The sequence below is a fragment of the Myotis daubentonii genome, chromosome 14 (assembly GCF_963259705.1).
Source record: "Myotis daubentonii chromosome 14, mMyoDau2.1, whole genome shotgun sequence".
Classification (NCBI taxonomy): domain Eukaryota; kingdom Metazoa; phylum Chordata; class Mammalia; order Chiroptera; family Vespertilionidae; genus Myotis; species Myotis daubentonii.
Genome location: NC_081853.1, coordinates 29859361 through 29879948, shown reverse-complemented (window position 1 = coordinate 29879948; position 20588 = coordinate 29859361). Strand labels below are relative to the sequence as shown.

The window sequence follows — 20588 nt, the reverse complement described above, 5'->3', positions numbered from 1 at the left end:
CATGAGGAGTATTCCCCTGGCCACATGGCTAAGGTGGACTTCTAGCAGCCAGAGGGGCAGAGGTACCAGGAGCAAGTCTCGCAGTCACCGAAGGGCACTTTAAGTCAGAATTCTCTCTTCTTATCTCAGGCTTCACAATTACCCCATTACTGGGAGTTTGAATGTGTGCTCTGACTTTAGCCCGCCCCAAGACCGAGCACATCACCAAGCTACGACCTCTGCTCTTGCTTTGTGTCTGCTATAATTGTCTGAGTGTATTGCTCCCCATGTAATGCTTAGCATTTCACATGCATAATCATATTTGATCTACAAAACAATCCAGGAAGATAAAATGGTTATCATCTCATTTTACAGATGAAGACAATGAGTCTCAGAGAGGTTCAGTGACTTAGCTGTGGTCCCACACAGCTAGTCAGCAGTGGAGTGAGGATTGAACCCGGGCTGCCTAGCCCCGGAGCCCAGGGCCTTCCTGCTGCTTCCCTTTGCTGCCTTCCTCCTCCACCATCTCTCTGCTGGAGCCTGAGTCAAAGCCACAGAAGCTGCAGACAGCTTGACTACGTCAACTACTCAGTCCCATCAAATAACGACAGTTGATTATTTGAAGATTCATATTTGCAAATTTACCTACTCACTAAAATTATACCCCAAAATCAATACTCAAAACACTTCCTCGGTCATTATTGGACACGTGCATTGAGCTGCTAGAAGTGCATGCTCTTAGCTGCCCTAGAACAAGACAAAGTTCTGTCCCCTCGTTTCAGCTCTCCTACTGTCATCAGGTGTCCTCTCACATTTAGTGCCACGTTTCCACATTTCTGTGAAATAAATTTCTCTATTTATAATGGCCCCCAATCTTAGTGCTGAAGTTGCTGTCTAATGTCTCCCAGTGCCAAAAGGCTATTTTGTGCCTTTCCGGGAAAAGCATGTGTGGTATTATATAAGCTTCGTTCAGGCATGAGTTACAGTGCTGTTGGTCAACGTTAATGAATCAACAATAAATATTAAATTGGGTATCTTTAAACAGAAACACACACAAAACAAGATTATTTATTGATCAGTTGATGACTCTGTGGCCCTCAGAGGCTCCCAGGAACCTAACCCTGTATTTCCCTAGGGGCAATGGTTCAGTATTTGCTAATTTAGTGTTCCTGGTGACTCTAGAACTTATCTGCAGTGATTAACGAGTACTTCATCCTGCCTCATAACCGGTGTTACCTAAGTTTTTAAATTAAAGTGGCAATGGCACCTTGGGAGGGCCATAGGATGAAGCCCGTTTATCTCCAAGCATTTCGTGGCTTTAGCACCTAGAGGCCCTGACTGGCCAACCTGCCGGGCCTTCCAAGAGTGCCCTCTGCACTTGCTTTACCCTCTACAGAAGGAAACCTGGCTAATCAGGAAAGAAACTCCCTCAAAAGGTAAACAGCGAGGAGAGTGTACATATGGTGGAAAACAAATGGGTCTTGGTACCATGTTGTGGAAATTATCTCACCTAGGTAGATAAAGGAGCAGGCTGAGCCCAGGTGGCACTGTTGAGTCCCCTCCTCCATTTCATGGCCCATTTGTGACGTATGCACCAGTCTGTCCCAGAAAACTCTCTCCCTACACTCAACGCTCTCAGAACTGTGTTGTCCCTCTGGCGTGTGGTGCCCGGTGTCTACGCTGCACCCCACCATGGCCGTGACCGCCTGCCAGGGCTTGGGGTTTGTGGTTTCACTTCTTGGGGTTGGGGGCATCATTGCTGCCACCTGCATGGACCAGTGGAGCACCCAGGATTTGTACAACAACCCGGTGACAGCTGTGTTCAACTACCAAGGGCTGTGGCGTTCCTGTGTCCGAGAGAGCTCTGGCTTCACTGAGTGCCGGGCCTACTTCACCATGCTGGGGCTGCCAGGTAAGGGCTGGTGGCGGGGAGGCTGGGAGGGGCCACTGGGCCTCTGCCTGAGGCACCATGGAGGGACTGCTGGGGAGGGAGGAGCAACAGCCCCCACCACCAGGGTAAGAACAAGACCACAGAAACCTTAGGGAGAGGAGCTTTCTGGCGCTGTCAGGGCTCCTGTTCCCCTCACTGGATGGTGCCCAATTCTCCCCAAGGGGCACATTTTAAAAAATAAGCTCTATGTGAGCAATGGCACTGAGTCTCAATCACCCACAGTAACAGGACTCAGGGGGCCCAGACTTTAGCCCCAAGATTCTCCTTCCTGAATTGGGGACTGTGACTCTCTCTCCAGGCCCCCTTGTGCCTGGTCCCAGCTGCTAGAGAGATCACTTTGTAAGTCATGTAAATGTCTAACCACTATGCTGTATTCCTGGAACTAATATAATGTTGAAGGTCAACTATAATTGAAAAAAATAAATAAATTTTAAAAGGAATTGACGATGTTTAGTTAAATAATAGCACTTCTGTGTAATGGACTACTAATAAGCTCCTATTAAAATACTATTTTACTCATATCAAACTAAACATTTAACATTAAATATATTAAATGGTGTTTACAAAGCTTTGGTTGTACATGTATGCAATTAAGTGAAAAGAGAAACATCAAATGGTATGATTTTTTAATCAGGTAAAAATTATATACAGAGAATGGATAAAAAGGAAGTATTACAAATTTTGTCTAGGATTTAAAATTATGAGTGATTTGTTAAAATTATCACTACTTACAAATTTTCTATTATGAGCACCAAGAGGTGGAATCAGAAATTAGAGATATTCAGGGTGGTACAAAAGTAGGTATACCGTTGTTTGTGCAACACAGAGTTTATCAAATAGTATTATTATTTATTAATTAATTACTACATTATTTAATGAAGAACTATAAACCTAACTTTGCCCCACCCTGTACAATGTGATAATATATTTTTAAATTAATAGATGTATTGATTATTTTTATTACTAGCTTACTAATTTTACTCCCCCCATATTTTATTTTATATTGCCATTAGACCACCATTTTTGCTTAACTACCATGCATGATTTATATTTATATTCCTAAAAAATGGTAAAGCAAAGGTGAGGGAAGTTTATTCTCCAATATCAGTAAAATAATATAAGCTCCTGGAAATTTGTAACTTGAAATGGCTCTGCCAGAACCATATTTAACCCTGAATATAGGGATGATTTTCCCTAAGAAGTCAGCAAAACATGTGCTCCGTTTTTAAAATGATTAAACGAAGTAGTACCAACATTATTACATTATTGTTAGACAGAATCAGACCATGAATTATCATTACATATTATTATAATCAAACCATGAATTATCAGTATTGTTAGATCTACATTTAATTTTTAAAAAAAAAACACACAAAAACACCAATTGCCATGAATGGGGAAGCCAGCTTTTCCCCTGCGGACCTTATTCACTCTTTGGATATGGCAGCTAGGACAGTGGTCACCTCACTTCAAAGCACAGAAACTCCAGGACATGAAAAATCCCATCTTCCAGATGTTGTAAAACATAGTCAATGTTTATTTCACCTAAAAAAGCATGTAGCCTTACAATTTCTCTCTACTCATTCAGTATTCTGCCTAAGTAGGGGTGGCTTTAGTTTATTCTTTAAAATTAACCTTTCCTTTGTCCAAAAAATAAAGTTACTGTCACCATCTCAAACAAGAAAGAAAGCTCGATTCATTAGACCTAAATAATATTTCCCTGTCTTGAAATTTTGCATAAAAACATTTGCATAGGGAAATGGGAGTGAGAATAGATAACTTGTAATAACCTATTTTTTAATTTTTCCATTATCAGCTTATTATTTTAGTGATATTATAGTCAATGTGTTGGGGGTTGTCAGACAAAAGTAATAAAATGAACAACTTACAACCAAACTCTTAGAGTTCTCTTTATGAGTAAAAAGCCTGTGTCTTGGTTGAAATAAGTAAAATGGACTTTGCCCACAGAAACAGTGACAGAATCACTCCTGAATGACTCCAACATTTTCCAAACGAATTGGTCAATCCCTGCCCACCAGCAGAGACCATAGTCACTTTGGCTAGTTGTCCCCTCCCTACCTTTTAGACTTGGCCTTGTAGCTCAGTTCAGGGGGTACAGAGACAACAACACTATCACCTTAAGTCAGTGGTTCTCAACCTTCCTAATGCCGCGACCCTTTAATACAGTTCCTCATGTTGTGGTGACCCCCAACCATAAAATTATTTTCGTTGCTACCTCACAACTGTAATTTTGCTACTGTTATGAATTGTAATGTAAATATCTGATATGCAGGATGTATTTTCATTGTTCGCGACCCACAGGTTGGTCATATATGACTCTTGCTTACTCTCTTTTTGGGGGATTTCTGGCTCATACTTCATTATCTACTAACCCTGATCACAGAACCTAAAGCAAGGTGTGTGGTTGAGGGAAGTGTTGCCTCCATTCAAATTAGGAAGGAGACCTTTCATATTTGCTTTCTGTGTTTGCTGGGAATAGAGTCCTGAGAGCGATGGTTGGGTGCACCCAAGATAACATTGAAATGTCCAGTTGCTCAGCCTTGTTTCCTGGAGAACCTGCCCAGGTTAGAGGGGTGTGTGTGTGTGTGTGTGTGTGTGTGTGTGTGTGTGTGTGTGTTTCAGGGCCTTGAAATATAGATTTAGAGAAATTCTAATTAAAATGTATCTAAATTCAGAGGCAAAAGGCACAGCTCAATTAATTCTAAAAAAAAAAAAAAATGTGTAGACAAAATGCAATGGCTGATGTCTGGCCAAGTCTCTCTTTTGCGTGATTATATAATTCCTGATACTTTTATCAATTGCAGTGAAAATGTTTCTGCAAAATGTAGAAGATTGTATGTAAAATGTGAAAGGGCTTTGGAGTGTCCTAGTCTAGTCTCCATGTTACAGATGAAGACACTGTGACCTGCAGAAGCTCAGCAGTTTGCCCCAAATCACCAAGCACAGCACGCGTTAGTGACAGTGTCAGGAGCAGATCCTAGGCCTCCCAGGAACCTATCAGGGTCCAGCCAGCCGGAGTCCCTCCTCTGGCCTTTGTGGCAGCTTCTGTGACTGCCACGTGGTCTTCATGTGCTTCTTGTGGCATGAGCAAAAGGATGAGGTGGGGGTCAATAGGATACCTCATGTCTTTTCATCCCAATTCCTCTAGGACAATGATGGTGAACCTATGACACGCGTGTCACCTCTGAACTCATTTTTTTGGTTGATTTTTCTTTGTTAAATGGCATTTAAATATATAAAATAAATATCAAAAATATAAGTCTTTGTTTTACTATGGTTGCAAATATCAAAAAATTTCTATATGTGCACAGCACCAAAGTTAAGTTAGGGTTTTTCAAAATGCTGACACGCCGAGCTCAAAAGGTTCGCCATCACTGCTCTAGGATTTGGCTTCCTGTTCTCAAAAGTGGGGACAACTTAGTCTGACCCTAGTTCTCTATATGGAAATAGAGAAAGAGCACCAGAGAGGACGATGAGCAGGGAGCTCCACCTTTGCTGACTTAAAGCACCTGTGGTTCACTAGGACAAGTTCCTGGAACTATCTGTGCCTCACTTGACTCACCCCCGCCCCCCCCAAAAATATGGGGGAAATAGTAACACTGCCCTGCCCATTGCTGTAAGATTAAAATGAAAAGCTATGAAGGAAAAGTGGTTTATGAGTTGTGAGGAGAAAATCTGAAAGTCTGGTTTAAGATGGAGATTCCTGGGCCATTTTTCCAAAGTGAGGTCAGCCAGGTGGTTTCCTGAGCTGAGCGAGGCCCAAAGGAAGGGCTTGGGGGGGGGGAGGTTCTCAGCGGTGGGCACATCAGCTTTTTCCCCGGAGGGTGGCGTGCTGGGGGCAGAGCCAGAACCAGGAATGGGCCCGGCCTTGGGGGAGGGCGTCCGCTCAGCCCGCCCTGCTCTCACACCAGCGGGCCGCGCAGATCAGCAGGACAAGTGCCTCTTGGGGCCGCTTCCCTAACAAATGAGAAAATAATGCCCTTGAACCAAGAGTGAAACTGAACTATCTAAGGAAAACACTGTGAGCAAACACCCAGAGCTGAGGGAAACCATCTGATTAGCGCGGCTCCCCTCCGGAGCAGGTAGGCGCACACCTTCCACCCGAGGAAGGCGGCGGCTGGCCCCAAGGCGAAGGCCAGAGCGCCAGGGCCCGAAGCCATGTCCACCACGACGTGCCAAGTGGTGGGCTTCCTCCTGTCCATCCTGGGCCTGGCGGGCTGCATCACCGCCACGGGCATGGACATGTGGAGCACCCAGGACCTGTACGACAGCCCGGTCACCTCCGTGTTCCAGTACGAAGGGCTCTGGCGGAGCTGTGTGAGGCAGAGCTCAGGGTTCACCGAGTGCCGGCCCTTCTTCACCATCTTGGGCCTTCCAGGTAGGCGCTGGGCGGGACCCCCGGGGGCCCCACCAGGCGAGGGCAGGAAGGGGCTGCGAGCTCCCACTGCAGCCAGGAGAAACCTGGGAACAGGTTGGGCTAAGAATGGAATGTGTGACCAGGAGGAGTTGGCCCCAAGTCAGAGAGGGCGATATCATCGGGGAGAAAAATCAGAGAATTCATACTCGTCCAAGGAACTGGTCGTGAGGGAGCAGGTCACGAAAAGGATGGGTGCGATGTAAGGGCATGCGCATGACACCAGAACAGACTGGGGTTCCTCAAGGAGGAAATGAACTGTGTGCATGTATGTGCCTGTGACTTGCTCCTGCCTGCACATACACAGGAATAAGAAAGTAGGATGGTGACTATTACAGCCAAAAAGTTGAGTTAATTTTATTTCATTTTTTATTCAGTTTTTCTTTGAAAAGTTGGGTCTCTGTAGGTGCTAAATATATAGATAGATAGCCATTAAATTATAGTCTTTTTCTGCATTTATGGTGAGAAGTTCTGGTATGCACTCCTAAAAAACAATGTCTGTCAGAATATAACGATATAACTGTGTACTGTAGCTTTGCCAAGTTGACACATTAACTATCACAGGCATCAGGCATGTGTTAGGACAGTGAACAGTGGATGAACGCATACTTCACTGAATGAAACCCAAAAGGGCTCAATGTCCTGAGCTTCCCTCCTAACCCCATTCTGATCTCAACTCTCCTCCTGTTTTGATGGCCTGGCCCACTTACTTTGGTTCTTATTTACTCTACCTTCTCCTTATCCTACTGGATCAGGCGTAAGTGGCAAGTATGTTGACCTGGAGGACAGACTTCACCATTCCTTGAATGCCTGCAGCATTCAAAGTTTATGTCCCATAATGTTTCACTTGATTCTCATTTTTATGGCTTGGTTTCTATGGTTTAACTTGCCTCCCCATTTGGAGTATAGATTTCTTGTAGAGTAGATAATACTTCAAATTTTCTCCATCGGGGTTCAGGTTTAAATTCAGAAAATACACTCAGAAATTTAGAGGTATATAGGATGAAGAAACAGGCAAAAATTATTCACTCACTCTTCAATGATTTGAAATGAATCATTTATTCTAAATGATTAACTCATTCATTCATCTATTTTAGTCCACCCATCCATCCATCCATAAAAAATATATAATTATAGAACTATAATTATAATAATGTCAGAATTTAAATATAATGATAAAAGTGACATTCTTTCACCCCTGAAGATGAACTAAATACACATCATAGGATATTATGGGAGCTCTACTTGTGTTTAAAAAAAAAAAAAAGAGCCCTAACCAGTTTGGCTCGGTGGATGGAGCGTTGGCCTGCAGACTGAGGGGTCCCGGGTTTGATTCTGGTTAAGGGCATGTACCTTGGTTGCAGGCACATCCCCAGTGGGGTGTGCAGGAGGCAGCTGATTGATGTTTCTCTCGCATAGATGTTTCTAACTCTCTATACCTCTCCCTTCCTCTCTGTAAAAAATCAATAAAATATATTTTTTTAAAAAAAAGAGAGAGAAGAAGAAGAAAGAAAATAGAAAATAAAAGGTCAGGCTAAATGGCTCTGAGGAGTGTCCAGAATATGAGTTTGGTGAGGACAGGAAAATGGTGTTGGGTTCTGCCTCTGAAACAAACACCTTGTGAATAGATAGATGGAAATAAATGTGCATGAAACTGTTAAGAACCTGCGAAGCCCTTGAAATTGAATTGAGAAAAGCAATTTAACTAATTCATCTTTATTTTTGGAAAGAAATAGAAGATGGGTGGCAGAGTAGAAGAATTGGGTTATGTATTCCATTTTTGGAAGCTACTTGTATTGCAGGATCAACAGGACCACAGACTACATGGAAGACCTGCTTAGGGAAGCAGGGGAGGGCGAACCTGGCCAGAGGGAAGAAAGGAACCCTATAAGGGAGAGACATGCTGTAGTGTGAGGGGAGAGGTCAGAAGGGACTTGCAAGACCATGGATTGTTGAACTGTTAAATGAAGAAAAATGACTGACCTCATATTCAAAATTAAGGCATGACATCCCATGACTTTATGCTTCATAACCTCTTCACAGAACCTCACCACATTATCAACCTCTTGCTCTTTCTTTATCTTTCCATATGTGGAGCTCCCAAATATTTCCACTCTTCTAATTGGCCAAACCCATTTGTCTTTCCGGTTTTACTGAGAGAAACTTTGCTCCTCTCCCCCTTGACATTTCTACCCTCTGTGGAACAAAATCCCCTCTCTGTCTCCTGTTCAAGGCCGGCCTCTCCACCAGAGCTCTGTAGGCCCCACACCATCCTGTCTGGTCATCCAGCTGATCAGTCCCTCTCCTTGCCTCTTTCATCTCTCCTCCTGACTTATGCTTATATCCTCCTTTCCTAGAAATCTTCTCTTGATTCTGGTCATTGTCAAATTCTGTCTCTCCCTGTCCATTAACGATACTTTGGGCTTGGTCCTGGATACCCATTGTTCCCACTGCCCAAATGCCCCACCGCCACCACCACCCCAAATGCCATCTCCACAAATCTTCCCACATGCGAGGTCCAGCTCAAATACCACCTCTTCCCTGAAGCTTCTTCACATCCTCATATTGACTAGGATCTCACCAACCTTTGTACCAAACCCAGAGCACTCTGATAGCAATGAGCATATTCTGCCCTCATGACTCTGCTCACAAATCCAAAAGCTGAGAAACCGAGGCAGCCATTGCAAAGGTATACCCCAGCCCTGCCCATCTGGGTCAGGGGAACAGGATTCCACCAAAAGCCAGGAAAGACATTTCGTGGGACTGAATTGGCAGAAAAGGAGATGGTTTAAATCTTTGATAAAATCTAAAGCAAAAATCCTTAAGGTAAAAAACTATAAAACTGCTCTTGGGATCCTTTCTAAAGGAGCTGCCTTGTTTGCTTCTTCTTACAATTGGCTGTTTCACATAAAGTCTAATGCTCATCATCATGTAAAACCAGCTTGTCTTTCCCCAATGTATGGCAGAAGAAACTGGCACTAGGAGGTGAACTGATTATAAGTTGGTTGTAAAGCTGAAATGAGATCTGTAGGAACCTCCTAGTTTTTGGTCAAGCTGCATTTCCTTTCTTAAAAAAAAAAAAAAGATGTGTTAGCCTTTTTAAATATGTGGGCAAACATCTAAATGTGTAGACACTATTGTACATGGAAGGAAATCTCACAGAGAACTGAGGACACATCTACGAAGTCCAAGAGAACCTGTATCTTGGATATAAAAATGCTTGCCCTGATTTCTCATGATCGAAGTTATGTAGGAATCTGAATGCCTCCTCAGCTTGTGGTTGTGGAAGTTGCTGCTTGGATAGCAGGGCAGTCACCCACAAAGCTTCAAGCCCTAGCATGGGCTAGTCACTGGACGGGCATCATTTTGCGGTGGGGCCACCCATTATGAAAGTTATATAGTTGGACCCCATCTTAGAGGTGAAAAGAAAGGTCAATGACGATGTTAGCCACCTACACTGACTCATCCATCAGCCACCTCCCCTGTTCATTGCCAGGTGATCCTGAGCCCATTTTCCCTGATCTTCCCTCATTCCTTGGTCCAGGCCTTTCTCTTCCTTTTTTTTTCTCTCTCTCAAATCTTCTTCCCCTATTGCCCTTTATACTCCCTCACCCATGGCTTTTTCAAATCCTCGACCATGTTTTGTCACCAGGAGAGAGGATGCAGGTTTGTACATAGTTAGTCCAAGCCAAAGCCATGGGGAGTTGGAAAGAGGTAACTTCTTTTTAAAGACGGGAAGGGAACTAATATTTACTGAACCTGGCTTAGCTCTATGCTGGTGCCAACTCACAATACCTCTATGCGAAAGATACCTCTATCCCATTCCAGAGTTTAGGAAATTAGGTTTTAGTGAAGTTACATTACTTGCCTAACAACTTACGTGGCAGCACCCATTCTGTAGGATTTCTTGAGATACAAAAGACCTCCCTATTGGTTCCCTGGGATCTATGGAAAATCTAGGCCTTTCACCTTGTTCTGAGGGGCCTTGCCTCTGAGGTCTCACCTCAGACTTCCCTCCTCCAGGCTCCCCTCCTCTACCAGCCCCATCAAAGGCCCCAGATCGGGGCCTTTGGCTCCTGGTGACTTGCTGTGTCATCAGCCCCACCCTCACCCTTAGCCAGCTCAGTGATGTCAGCCACTCAGTTCCTCTCAACTCCCCACTCTGAGCACCTCCTCCTGAACTCCCTTGAGGTCAATTTTCCCAAGTTAAACAATTGAAATTTTGTTAATAAAAAACTAAATGAAAATCTCTAGGGGTAGGGCCAAAACATTGATATTTCTTTAAAAGTTTCCCCAGGAGATGCTAAGGTGCAGCCCAGGTTGGGAACCACACCTGAAGGCACCTGGCTTATCAGTTCATTTTAGCAGAATGAGAAATTTTGCAACAGGGAGATAGCAGGGCAGTCACCCATAAAGTTCCCATTTTTCTGTTTGCTTCTATCAGCCCTGAATCCTGCCCACCCTTCATGTCTGATAATGCCTCATTGTTCATTGAAAAGAATTCTATAGTCACACCTTTGGTGTGAGGAATCAATCTATAGAACCTGTTGACTCACGGTTATTGGCTGATAAGCCTATGCCTCTTGCTCAGAATCTATAATAATAAAAACATAATATGCTAATTAGACCAGACAGCCGAATGACCTTCCTGACAACCTTCCAGACGAAGCCGAGGCTGCGAGGGCCGAGGCAAGCCACCGCGACTGCAAGGGCCAAACCCCTTGCACGAATTTCGTGCACTGGGCCTCTAGTATCAAATAAGAGACAGAGTGGCTAAAAGAGAAACCTACCTCCTTTAGGGGCAGTTTCTCTTGTTATCTATCTATGGAAAAGGCTTAGAATCCCAGTTGGTAAAATCTTCTAACTAGAAAAAAGTTCAGGTCACAACCATCTATCACCATGGTTATTACTAGACATAGCAGAATTGTAGCGGTGAGCATTAGAGAACATTTCCTCCTACTTCCTGGCATCTGCCTCCATCACAGTGTCCACTCTCAGAAGAACCTCCCAAGGGGTCTCCAAAGCATGGAAGACTTTGGTCCATCCATCCAGACTGAATTGTGGTTCTGACAAGGGCCCCACAAGATACAACACAAAGTCGTGTCTTTTCCAACTGCAGGCTAAAAGAAAGGGGTAGGAGTAAGCTAAAAGGAGACTCCAGATATAAAAAGGAGCTCAAGATCTGGGTGGACCCGTGGTTCAAAGCAGGTGCTAGTGTTCATCAGAAATCCAAAGGTCAAGAAAGAGCAGGAAAGAAGTGAGGACTTGTCATGCAAACCTGACCCCAGCAGAGGCAAGAGGGCATCTGAAAGCCTAAGGCAAAGGCTGACTGGGACAATCTGGCCACAGCTCCAGTACCTAGGGGCTCCTATGGCACACCAGCAGCAACTCTTCACATCAGGCAAGCCCACAGTGCTTCCACCTCCCACCTGCCAGCATTGCCTTCCCTTCTCATCCAACAGTGTCAGGGAAGGTCACGTACCTCAGCCATAGCCACAGCACACATGTGATATATTTTCAGGATCAAATATTAGAATCACTCAATCAAAAGAGATTCGATGACCTTATCCTTTCCAAGAGTGTGGGACAAGAGTAAGTTTTAATAGATGAGAAAAAGACATCTTTTATACTACTTGGTTAATTATTGTTTGGTGGGTTAGCTAGTTGGATGCTTGATTGGTTGAGCATATGAATGTGTTGTTTGACTATGGGAGTACACCAACATATGCAGAAAGATGGAAATGAATACACTAGTAGGTGAAACATGCTTGCATTTGCCAATAAGGAAATGAACAGGATGTTTGTTACCAAAATCCTATGGGGCCAGCAAAGCCATCAGGCAAGGCTTGGGAGGTCACAGGTGACACACTAGAGCCCTCCTGGTTTAGGAATCGATTCAAGGACCACTCCAAGGCTCTCATGAGTTCTCTTTGCCTTAGTGGGGTTACCATGGCTCTAGCATCAGAATTCAGCTGCAGGTCCAAGATGACACTGTGATCAATTCTCCCAGGAATGAATGGTCAGATCACAGATGATTGATCCATACCATAAACCAAAACATCTACTTTGAAACTATAGTTGCTAATAGGACCAAGACTGATCATGGCTGCTTGTAGAATCTTCTTCCCAGGAGAGAAGCAAAGTTAAAACCAGAAGTTTTTTTATAGAGAAGTGAGTCAGAAGCTAATGAATGGAGGTCAGCCCAGCCGGGTGTGGCTCAGGGTTGAGCATCCACCCAGGAACCAAAAGGTCACCAGGTCGATTTCCAGTCAGGTCATATGCCCAGGTTGCAGGCTTGAATCCCAGTAGGGGGCATGCAAGAGGCAGCAGATCGATGATTCTCTCTCATCATTCCTTCTCTTCTCCCTTCCTCTCCTTCTCCCTTCCTCTCTGAAATAAATAAAAATACATTTTTAAAAATAATAATAATAATAATAATAAATGGAGGTCAGTGGCACAGAACTAGAGTAGCTGGATACCATTGTCTCTACACAGGGAGCTACCTGGTGGAAAAGAGCCTCCATTCCTCAGATACTGCATAAGGCTCTTTAATGAATTCCCCATGATCTCCCTATCCTTTTTCAATATATTTCATTCATTGCTATGACAACTAGAGTAGGATGGAGCTTTCTTCTTTGCTCCACACAGTTCTTTAGTCCTGCTCTACTAGAACTGTCCAAGCTAGGAGCCTTTCTCTCTGGAAGACATCAAGCCTTCCTTTTGTAAGATTCATTATGCTTGCAATGGACATGTTTACTGACTGTCTTTCCCCACTTTGGTAGAACCTCCATGAGAGCAAAGACCATGTCTGTCCTGTTAATTGCTGCTATCTTGTGCCTAGTCATGGGGCTCAGTAGAAAACTGTTGAGATTGATCACTGCACTTTAAGGACATCCTAGAAATCATTGAAGGTTTCTAGGGTGTCCTTAAAAGGAAGGTCACTGCAGGAGAGCCCCAGCAGGACTTACAACTTCCACTGATCCTGAAAAGGAAACTGCTGGTAAAGTGTGGTCATGTTGAAAGGCCTGAGATTGATATAGTACCTTTTTATAAGTACCCAAAACTTACAGTTCACCATGGCCTTAGTTCACCCCCTTGGAAGGAGGCAAAAATACAGTGGCCTTTTTATATCACTTAGTGGCCTTACTTCATTATATGCTATAAATGAATACTGAGTTTTCCTAAGTGGACACAACTATATGAAACATTGAGCCCTCATGGAAAGACTAGAGAGGAGAGATGTTTGGGTTAGAAGTCAAAGCAACCCAGTTTTACTATGAGCTCTATCAATAATTTTTAATGACACCTTAGTCACACCATTTCACTTTTCTGGTCCCCAGAATATCAAGCTTTAAAATAAGGACACGAAATAGATAAATTCCATGGACCCTCCCAGCTCCAACTGTCCATAATTTTCTCATTCTACAGGCATTTGCATGCATGTCCTTCATCAATCAGAGGATTGTAAGTGATGGTTTTGCATTTCCCACACTTCCACATCCCTTGACAATAACAAGGTTCACATCATGGTTTATGGATTTGCTGTTCCTCAGAAACTCAGTGCTGGTTGGTTGTGGTTGCAGGGTTTTATCAATCATGTTGTCTGTCTGCTTGTGTCTTGCCCCTTGACCCACAGCCATGCTGCAGGCGGTGCGAGCCCTGATGATCGTGGGCATCGTCCTGGGTGCCATCGGCCTCCTGGTGTCCATCTTTGCCCTGAAGTGCATCCGCATTGGCAGCATGGAGGACTCTGCCAAAGCGAACATGACACTGACCTCCGGAATCATGTTCATTATCTCAGGTAAACTAAGAGCCTGGGGTTCCTGCTGTCAGACGTGCTTCTGGGAATGTCAAAATCATTCCGGCAGAGGAAACACTGCTTCTGCCTGTTGAGCATAGCTTACGCACACTTCAGAGCTTTGCACACTAGGATTACAGCAGGGATGAGGAACCTTTTTTCTGCCAAGGGCCATTTGGATATTTATAATATCATTCGCGGGCCATACAAAATTATCAACTTAAAAATTATGTTATTATGAAAAAAGCTCCTGGATTTATTGAATTTCGAGTCCCGTCTGCTGTTGCCTTGGCAGGGCCAGACCAAATTACGTAGCTCTTGGGCCAGAGGTTCCCCACCTCTGTTTGGCAAAATTATAATGAGTGCTAATGTCCCTCTTAACTGCCACCCCAGTCCCATTATAAGAGACTAGTGGCTCAGTGCATGAAAATCGTGCAGGGATGGGGGGGGTCCCTCAGCCCGGCCTGCACCCTCCCGCAGTCCAGGAGTCCTCGGGGGATGTCCAGGAGCCGTAGGACATCCTTAGTGCTGCCGTGGAGGCGGGAGAGGCTCCCACCACCGCCATTGCATTTGTCAGCCCTGAGCCCAGCTTCTGGCTGAGCAGCACTCCCACTGTGGGAGTACACTGACCACTAGGGGGCAGCTCCTGCATTGAGCATCTGCCCTCTGGTGGTCAGTGCACATTATAGTGAAAGTTCAGTTGATTTGCATATTAGCCTTTTATTATATAGGATTCACAACCCTAAGGTAGTCATGTGACTCAACCCCAAAAGGCATTATTTTGGTAAGATTCTAGAGAATGATTTTAAGAGAAGAGTTCTTAACATTGTCAAAGAACCAGGCCCCAGATGTTTATACTATTAACCATTGGTTCTAAAATACATGCAAAATCTCTTTCTGCACATATTCAAATCCCTCCATAATTAGAGAGATAAGACAGTCCAAGCACATAGCACAATGTCTAGGACATAGTGGGAATTCAATAGTCAATGCTTGGAATAACTGTCTGTGTAGGAATGGAATGTTCTGAAGCCTATTCCTCTACACTCATTTAGGTATACATTGCCTCAGAAACATTGTGGTCACTTTAAAGCTGACTCCAGAGCTTTCCTGTTCTTTATCTACAGGTCTTTGTGCAATCGCTGGAGTGTCCGTGTTTGCCAACATGCTGGTTACTAACTTCTGGATGTCCACAGCTAACATGTACTCCGGCATGGGTGGGATGGTGCAGACTGTTCAAACCAGGTAACCTCCTAACCTCAGGATTCCATGGTGAATATTGTTGTAGAAATCCAATTAAACACATATGCCTAATGTGACTGTCAGTGCCTGAAATAGCAAAAATTTATCAGAGGCAACCATGCCATATCGTAAATCAACAATGATCTGTAAATTCATAACCTTCATTTCAGTAAACTATCCTTGGTGATATGACTTGAGGCTGATCTGACATTTGCATTGAAATACAGTGACAGTTCACGATATTTATCTAACACTGTTACATAGACCCCATTGTGGTGGCCATGAAAGTGGCACTATTAACCAAGGCATGTAAATGAACATCAATCCGTATCTCTAGTTCATGATGGGAAGCCGGCTAGGGACAGGTAAAAGACTGAATAGAACTGAGCAAGATTAGTGAGAAAAGTAATGTTTCCATCCTCTTTCAGCTTGACTTTCTCTTGTTCATGAATTCACTCATTTTACAAATGTATTGAGCACCTACTGTGGTCCAGGAACTGTTCTGAGTGCTGAGGTAAAGACAAGTTCACAATTCTCATGGAGGTTATGGTGTAGCAAAAGAACATGAAACCCCGCTATAAATTGGTATCTGAAGGAGGGCAGAACTTTTAAAAGATGAAAAAGCAATTCTAACATGTATATTCATTTAGCAACTTCAAAGGGACATTTCTCATAGTAAGAAGCAGCAGCAAATCCCTGAAGGAGAAAGACCTTGTTCTGAGAGAGCAATGCAAATATTAAAGCTAATAACCGGTCAGCTCTGGAGTAAATACACTTGGTATTTCTTCAGCCACACCATTATGGGATACAGACAGGGTATAAGGACATGATAAAACCATTTACTCTCTGGCTTCCCTGGAACTCCTATCCCCATCCATGTCCCTGCTTTGCTTCAAGGAAGTGTAGCTGCCCTTATGTGCCTCCATGGTCCCCCAGGTTCTCTTGGTTACAAGAGCAACTCAGAAGTAAGTTGACTGACTCATTCTGGTTTGCCTGGGACTTCCCCAGTTTTAGCATAGAAAGTCCCATGTCCTAGAAAGCCCCTCTGTCACAGGCAAATCAGAAGAGCCCACCTTGCCCACAGTTTCTATGTGCCTAGAGTCATGTCCCTAGCCCAGTGGTTGGCAAACTCATTAGTCAGCAGAGCCAAATGTCAACAGTACAACGATTGAAATTTCTTTTGAGAGCCAAATTTTTTTAAAACTTAAACTATATAGGTAGGTACATTGTTATTAACTTAATTAGGGTACTCCTAAGGCTTAGGAAGAGCCACACTCAAGGGGCCAAAGAGCCGCATGTGGCTCACGAGCCGCACTTTGCCCACCATAGCCCTAGCCGGTTTGGCTCGGTGGATAGAGTGTTGCAGGCTCGATCCCGGCCCCAGGTCAGGGAGAGCGCAAGTGCAGAGGCAACCAATTGATGTGTCTCGCCTACCTGGATGTTTCTCTTTCTCTGTCTTCCCCCCTCCCTTCTACTCTCTAAAAAAAATCAATGGAAAAATATCCTTGGATGAGGGTAAACAAAAAATTAATAAATAAAATGGGCAAAAAAATATATAAAAGAGTGTCTAAGTTGAGGAAGGCGACCTCATCCCTCATGCACAGAGGATGGTGTAGTTTAATGATTAACAGTGAGGGCTAGGGAGGCAGAGTGACCCGCATTTGACTCCTGGAAATGCCATGTTCTTCCTGGGTCTTTGGAAAAGTTAATTAGCCTCTCAGAGCCTCAGTTTCCTCATCTATAAGATGGTCACATCAATTTAGTTCTTTATGAAGACGGTACTCCTCCCTACACGGATGGTTGCTGGGATTATGTGAGATAGGTGAGATGAATGCTTCCTGGGCCACAGTAAGAACTCAAGGGCCCAAAATTCCTTCAGAAATTGAGACTGATTCTCTCAAACTTCTCTGGTTAAACTGTCAAGCCACTCCCCTTTGGCGACCTCAGTGATCTAAGAGGTCCAAGAATCCTGCAGCTGTATTGCTGGCTAGCTCAGTGCCGATGCTATGCTCCAGGGCACCTGTTCAGTTGGCTGTGACCCAAAGGCATGTGTGTTCAGGGGGTGTGGGCAGGGATAGGTGTAGAATCCAAAGGGGAAACAGAGAGGACAGGCATGGCCAGATGCAGTGGGTGGAACCTAGGGAGTTGAGTCAATCACATTCATAGCCATCATCTCCCCACTCAGGTACACCTTTGGTTCGGCTCTGTTCGTGGGCTGGGTCGCTGGAGGCCTCACGCTAATTGGGGGAGTAATGATGTGCATCGCCTGCCGGGGCCTGGCACCCCATGAAACCACGTGAGTTTCCCCATCCCAGTGTAATCAGAGGTCTGATTGGGTCCATTTTAACATATAATTCCCAGCCGGAATGATCAGTCCAGGCATATGGAGTAACATTGTTGAGCATGAACCTTCTCTTTTGTGGGAAATAGAAGAAACCCCAAATGGGAATATTTCTACCTGAGCACATTTAGGTGCGATCCTGTTTGAAAGGGGAGTGGGGGGGGGGGGGGGGGGCACCCAGGGTTCCCTCTGGCACCATTATTCTGCAACTCAATGGCTCTCAGCTTGGAGCAATTTTGCCCCCCGGGGATGTTTGGCAACATGTGAAGACACTTTGATTGTTACAACTTTGGTGCGTGGGGGGATAGGTGATACTGGCATCTAGTGGGGGGAGGCCAGGATGTTGCTAAACATCCCACAATGCACAGGCAAGCCCCCACAGCAAAGAGGCATACAGCCCAAATGCCAATAGTACTGCTATTGAGAAACCTTGCTGTAGCTCCATAAATGGGCCCGGAGTTGAAGACCTGGATCACAGTCTGGTCCTGCTGTTAACTAGCCCTGCGACTGCCAGCAAATCATCTGCCCTCTCTGGACCTCTATTACCGCACCCATAAACTGCCCAGGTCTACGGGTTTCCTGGGACACTGGACTTTCGGTGCTAAAACTGACACATTCCAGGGTCAATGAGGTGCTTTGTCCTCCGACCAAATACATCTATGATCCTGGAATGTTTCTTTGTCTTTCAGTTACAGAGCCGTGTCTTATCACGCCTCGGGCCCCAATGTCGCCTATAAGGCCGGAGGTATGAAGGCCAGCCCTGGCTTTGGGCCCACCACCAAAAACAAGAAGATCTACGATGGGGGTGCTCGCACAGAGGACGAGGTGCAGTCTCATCCTTCCAAGTATGACTACGTGTAGCACTCCAAGACACCTGACATGGGCAGAAGAAAACCCCAAGTAGAGCTCACCCAAAAAGCAAGGACTTTTTACCTTGATTCCTGATGGCTTTTGACTCCCTGCTGGAAGTTAGAAAAGCATTGATTTCACCTATGGGGAGGCCAGATGGTCTTAGCCACATGTCTATATCTCTAAATATTCCATCACAAAACAACGAGTTATCAGATATGAATTAGAGCCTATAGCTCACATTTTCCAATCCTCTATTTCTTTTTTTTTAATATCTTCCTAACCTGATTATAGAATATGGTTTGAATTCCTATCTGACACTTGAATGATTTAGACAGACTCTCCCTCCTCCTTCTAGCCAATAGCCCATTGATGATCTATTTCTCAACTCATCCCTCCCCCCCCACCACCCCCCGAACAATTCTGAAAGGAAAAAAAGAGAGTCTGTTAAAAGATATCATTTCCTGCTACTTTTGCCTCTACAAACACTGATTGGAGAAGAGGAGAGAGGGGAAATATATTTGTAATGTCTCTAGCTCACTCTCTGAGTTTTCTTATCCTGTGATCTCAAATGGACCAAAGTGATTTCAGTTTGAAGGAAGCAACCAAGCTTTTCCACTTCTTTTGGCATCTGCTCATTCCAGCAAGGCTCTCCCAAGGTTTCCTGAGCCCCCGCACTGAGCCCCCTTCTGTCACAGGCCAGAAAGCATCCCTAGAAGAACGAGAAGAGGTTGTTGTTGTTTTTTGCTTCTCTAAATATATTTGATATTCTATGTATAGTTAGAATAAATAATGTATTAGTAAAATGATACACCATCTCTGTGAATTAGCCTCACTGCCACGCATAGATAAAAAAAAAAAGTAAAACTAATTACTTTGATGTTGTCTATATTGTACTTTGTGAAAATCACACTTAAGTCCAAATTTCATAAAATGCTCACTGATCCTAATTCCCTTTGAAGTCTCCAGGACTCAGATGAAAATGATAGAGTCAGTGTAACCCATAAAAAACCAAATAATGGAACACAACAGGTCTAGGAAGTGAGTTGAACTAGTTTTGTTGTTGTTGTTATTTCAAGTGATGAGCATGAATTTAATGTTATGTTTCCAAGTGCTACATGTCCACATTTGCAGGGCTACAGGCCACTGTTGGCTGAGAGTGGACTTACTTGGCACTGTGGTCAGCTTTGTTACCCAGAGAGCAGTTCCCTTCACTAAACTGACCTACAGTGTTTAGACCACTGAATGTTTAAGAGCCAAAAGCTCTTTGCAGCCACACACCTTCCCTGTTTTTACATCAGAGCTGCAGAAAGCCTACAGTCTTTCTAGGCTACCAGGATTCCATCCCAGCACCAGAGCTAGAATAGGCCCCCTGGAAAACTGAGGTATGGGTAAGGGTGGAGGGGATCTGACCATTGAGTTATTATTTGCGGGGGAAGGAGAGTGGGGGAGGGAAAGACATGTCCTAACTCAATAGTGCATATAAAAGTGACCTCCAAGAAGATGGGTGAATATTCAGAGGATCTTTAGGCTGGACAGACTATATCTGGGGAAAGACCAGATCAGGGCCCATTAAACAGAAATGAATTGTGTTCACTAAGAGACCCTTCTGACTGAGCTATCAGTGGTTTTAGATAAAATCAAATAGAGTACGCATGGAATTCATTGTCTAAGCTGGGGTAAATGATGAACACATAAATTAATTCAAATTAAAAAGTGGGGGTGGGGGTGGAGGAAGAGGAAGCTGAGCACTCTAGGGCATGGAGATTGTCAGGAGTCCACAGGGTTTGAGTTGAAAGCTTCGGGGCACAATGAGCTCTCTCCCTCCTGCCACCAGAAAGTCCCTGGTGGGGTGTGAGACACTGGGGTGTGGCTCCGTTGGGTTTTAATTAGCATAGTCTCTGTGTAACACTTAATTGTTTAAAAGTCTCCAGGTAGTTAGACTGTGTTTTGTAATGTTGTTTTGTTGCTCTCTCATTGTATATGCATTGAA

The 20588-nt window shown here is 44.3% G+C and overlaps 1 protein-coding gene across 2 annotated transcripts; it reads left to right on the top strand.

Moving 5' to 3' along the window:
- The first annotated feature begins 1598 nt into the window (after positions 1–1598).
- Positions 1599–18608, top strand: CLDN18 (claudin 18). 2 transcript variants are annotated; one of them, XM_059663841.1, is made up of 5 exons: positions 1599–1891; positions 14002–14166; positions 15291–15408; positions 17591–17701; positions 18436–18608. In XM_059663841.1, exons 1-5 carry the CDS (start codon positions 1672–1674, stop codon positions 18605–18607), a joined length of 786 nt encoding a protein of 261 aa, XP_059519824.1. In that variant the 5' UTR covers positions 1599–1671; the 3' UTR covers position 18608. The 2 variants fall into 2 exon arrangements, with proteins under 2 accessions (XP_059519824.1, XP_059519826.1); XM_059663843.1 differs by lacking the exon at positions 1599–1891 and adding an exon at positions 6050–6329.
- Positions 18609–20588: the final 1980 nt, after the last annotated feature.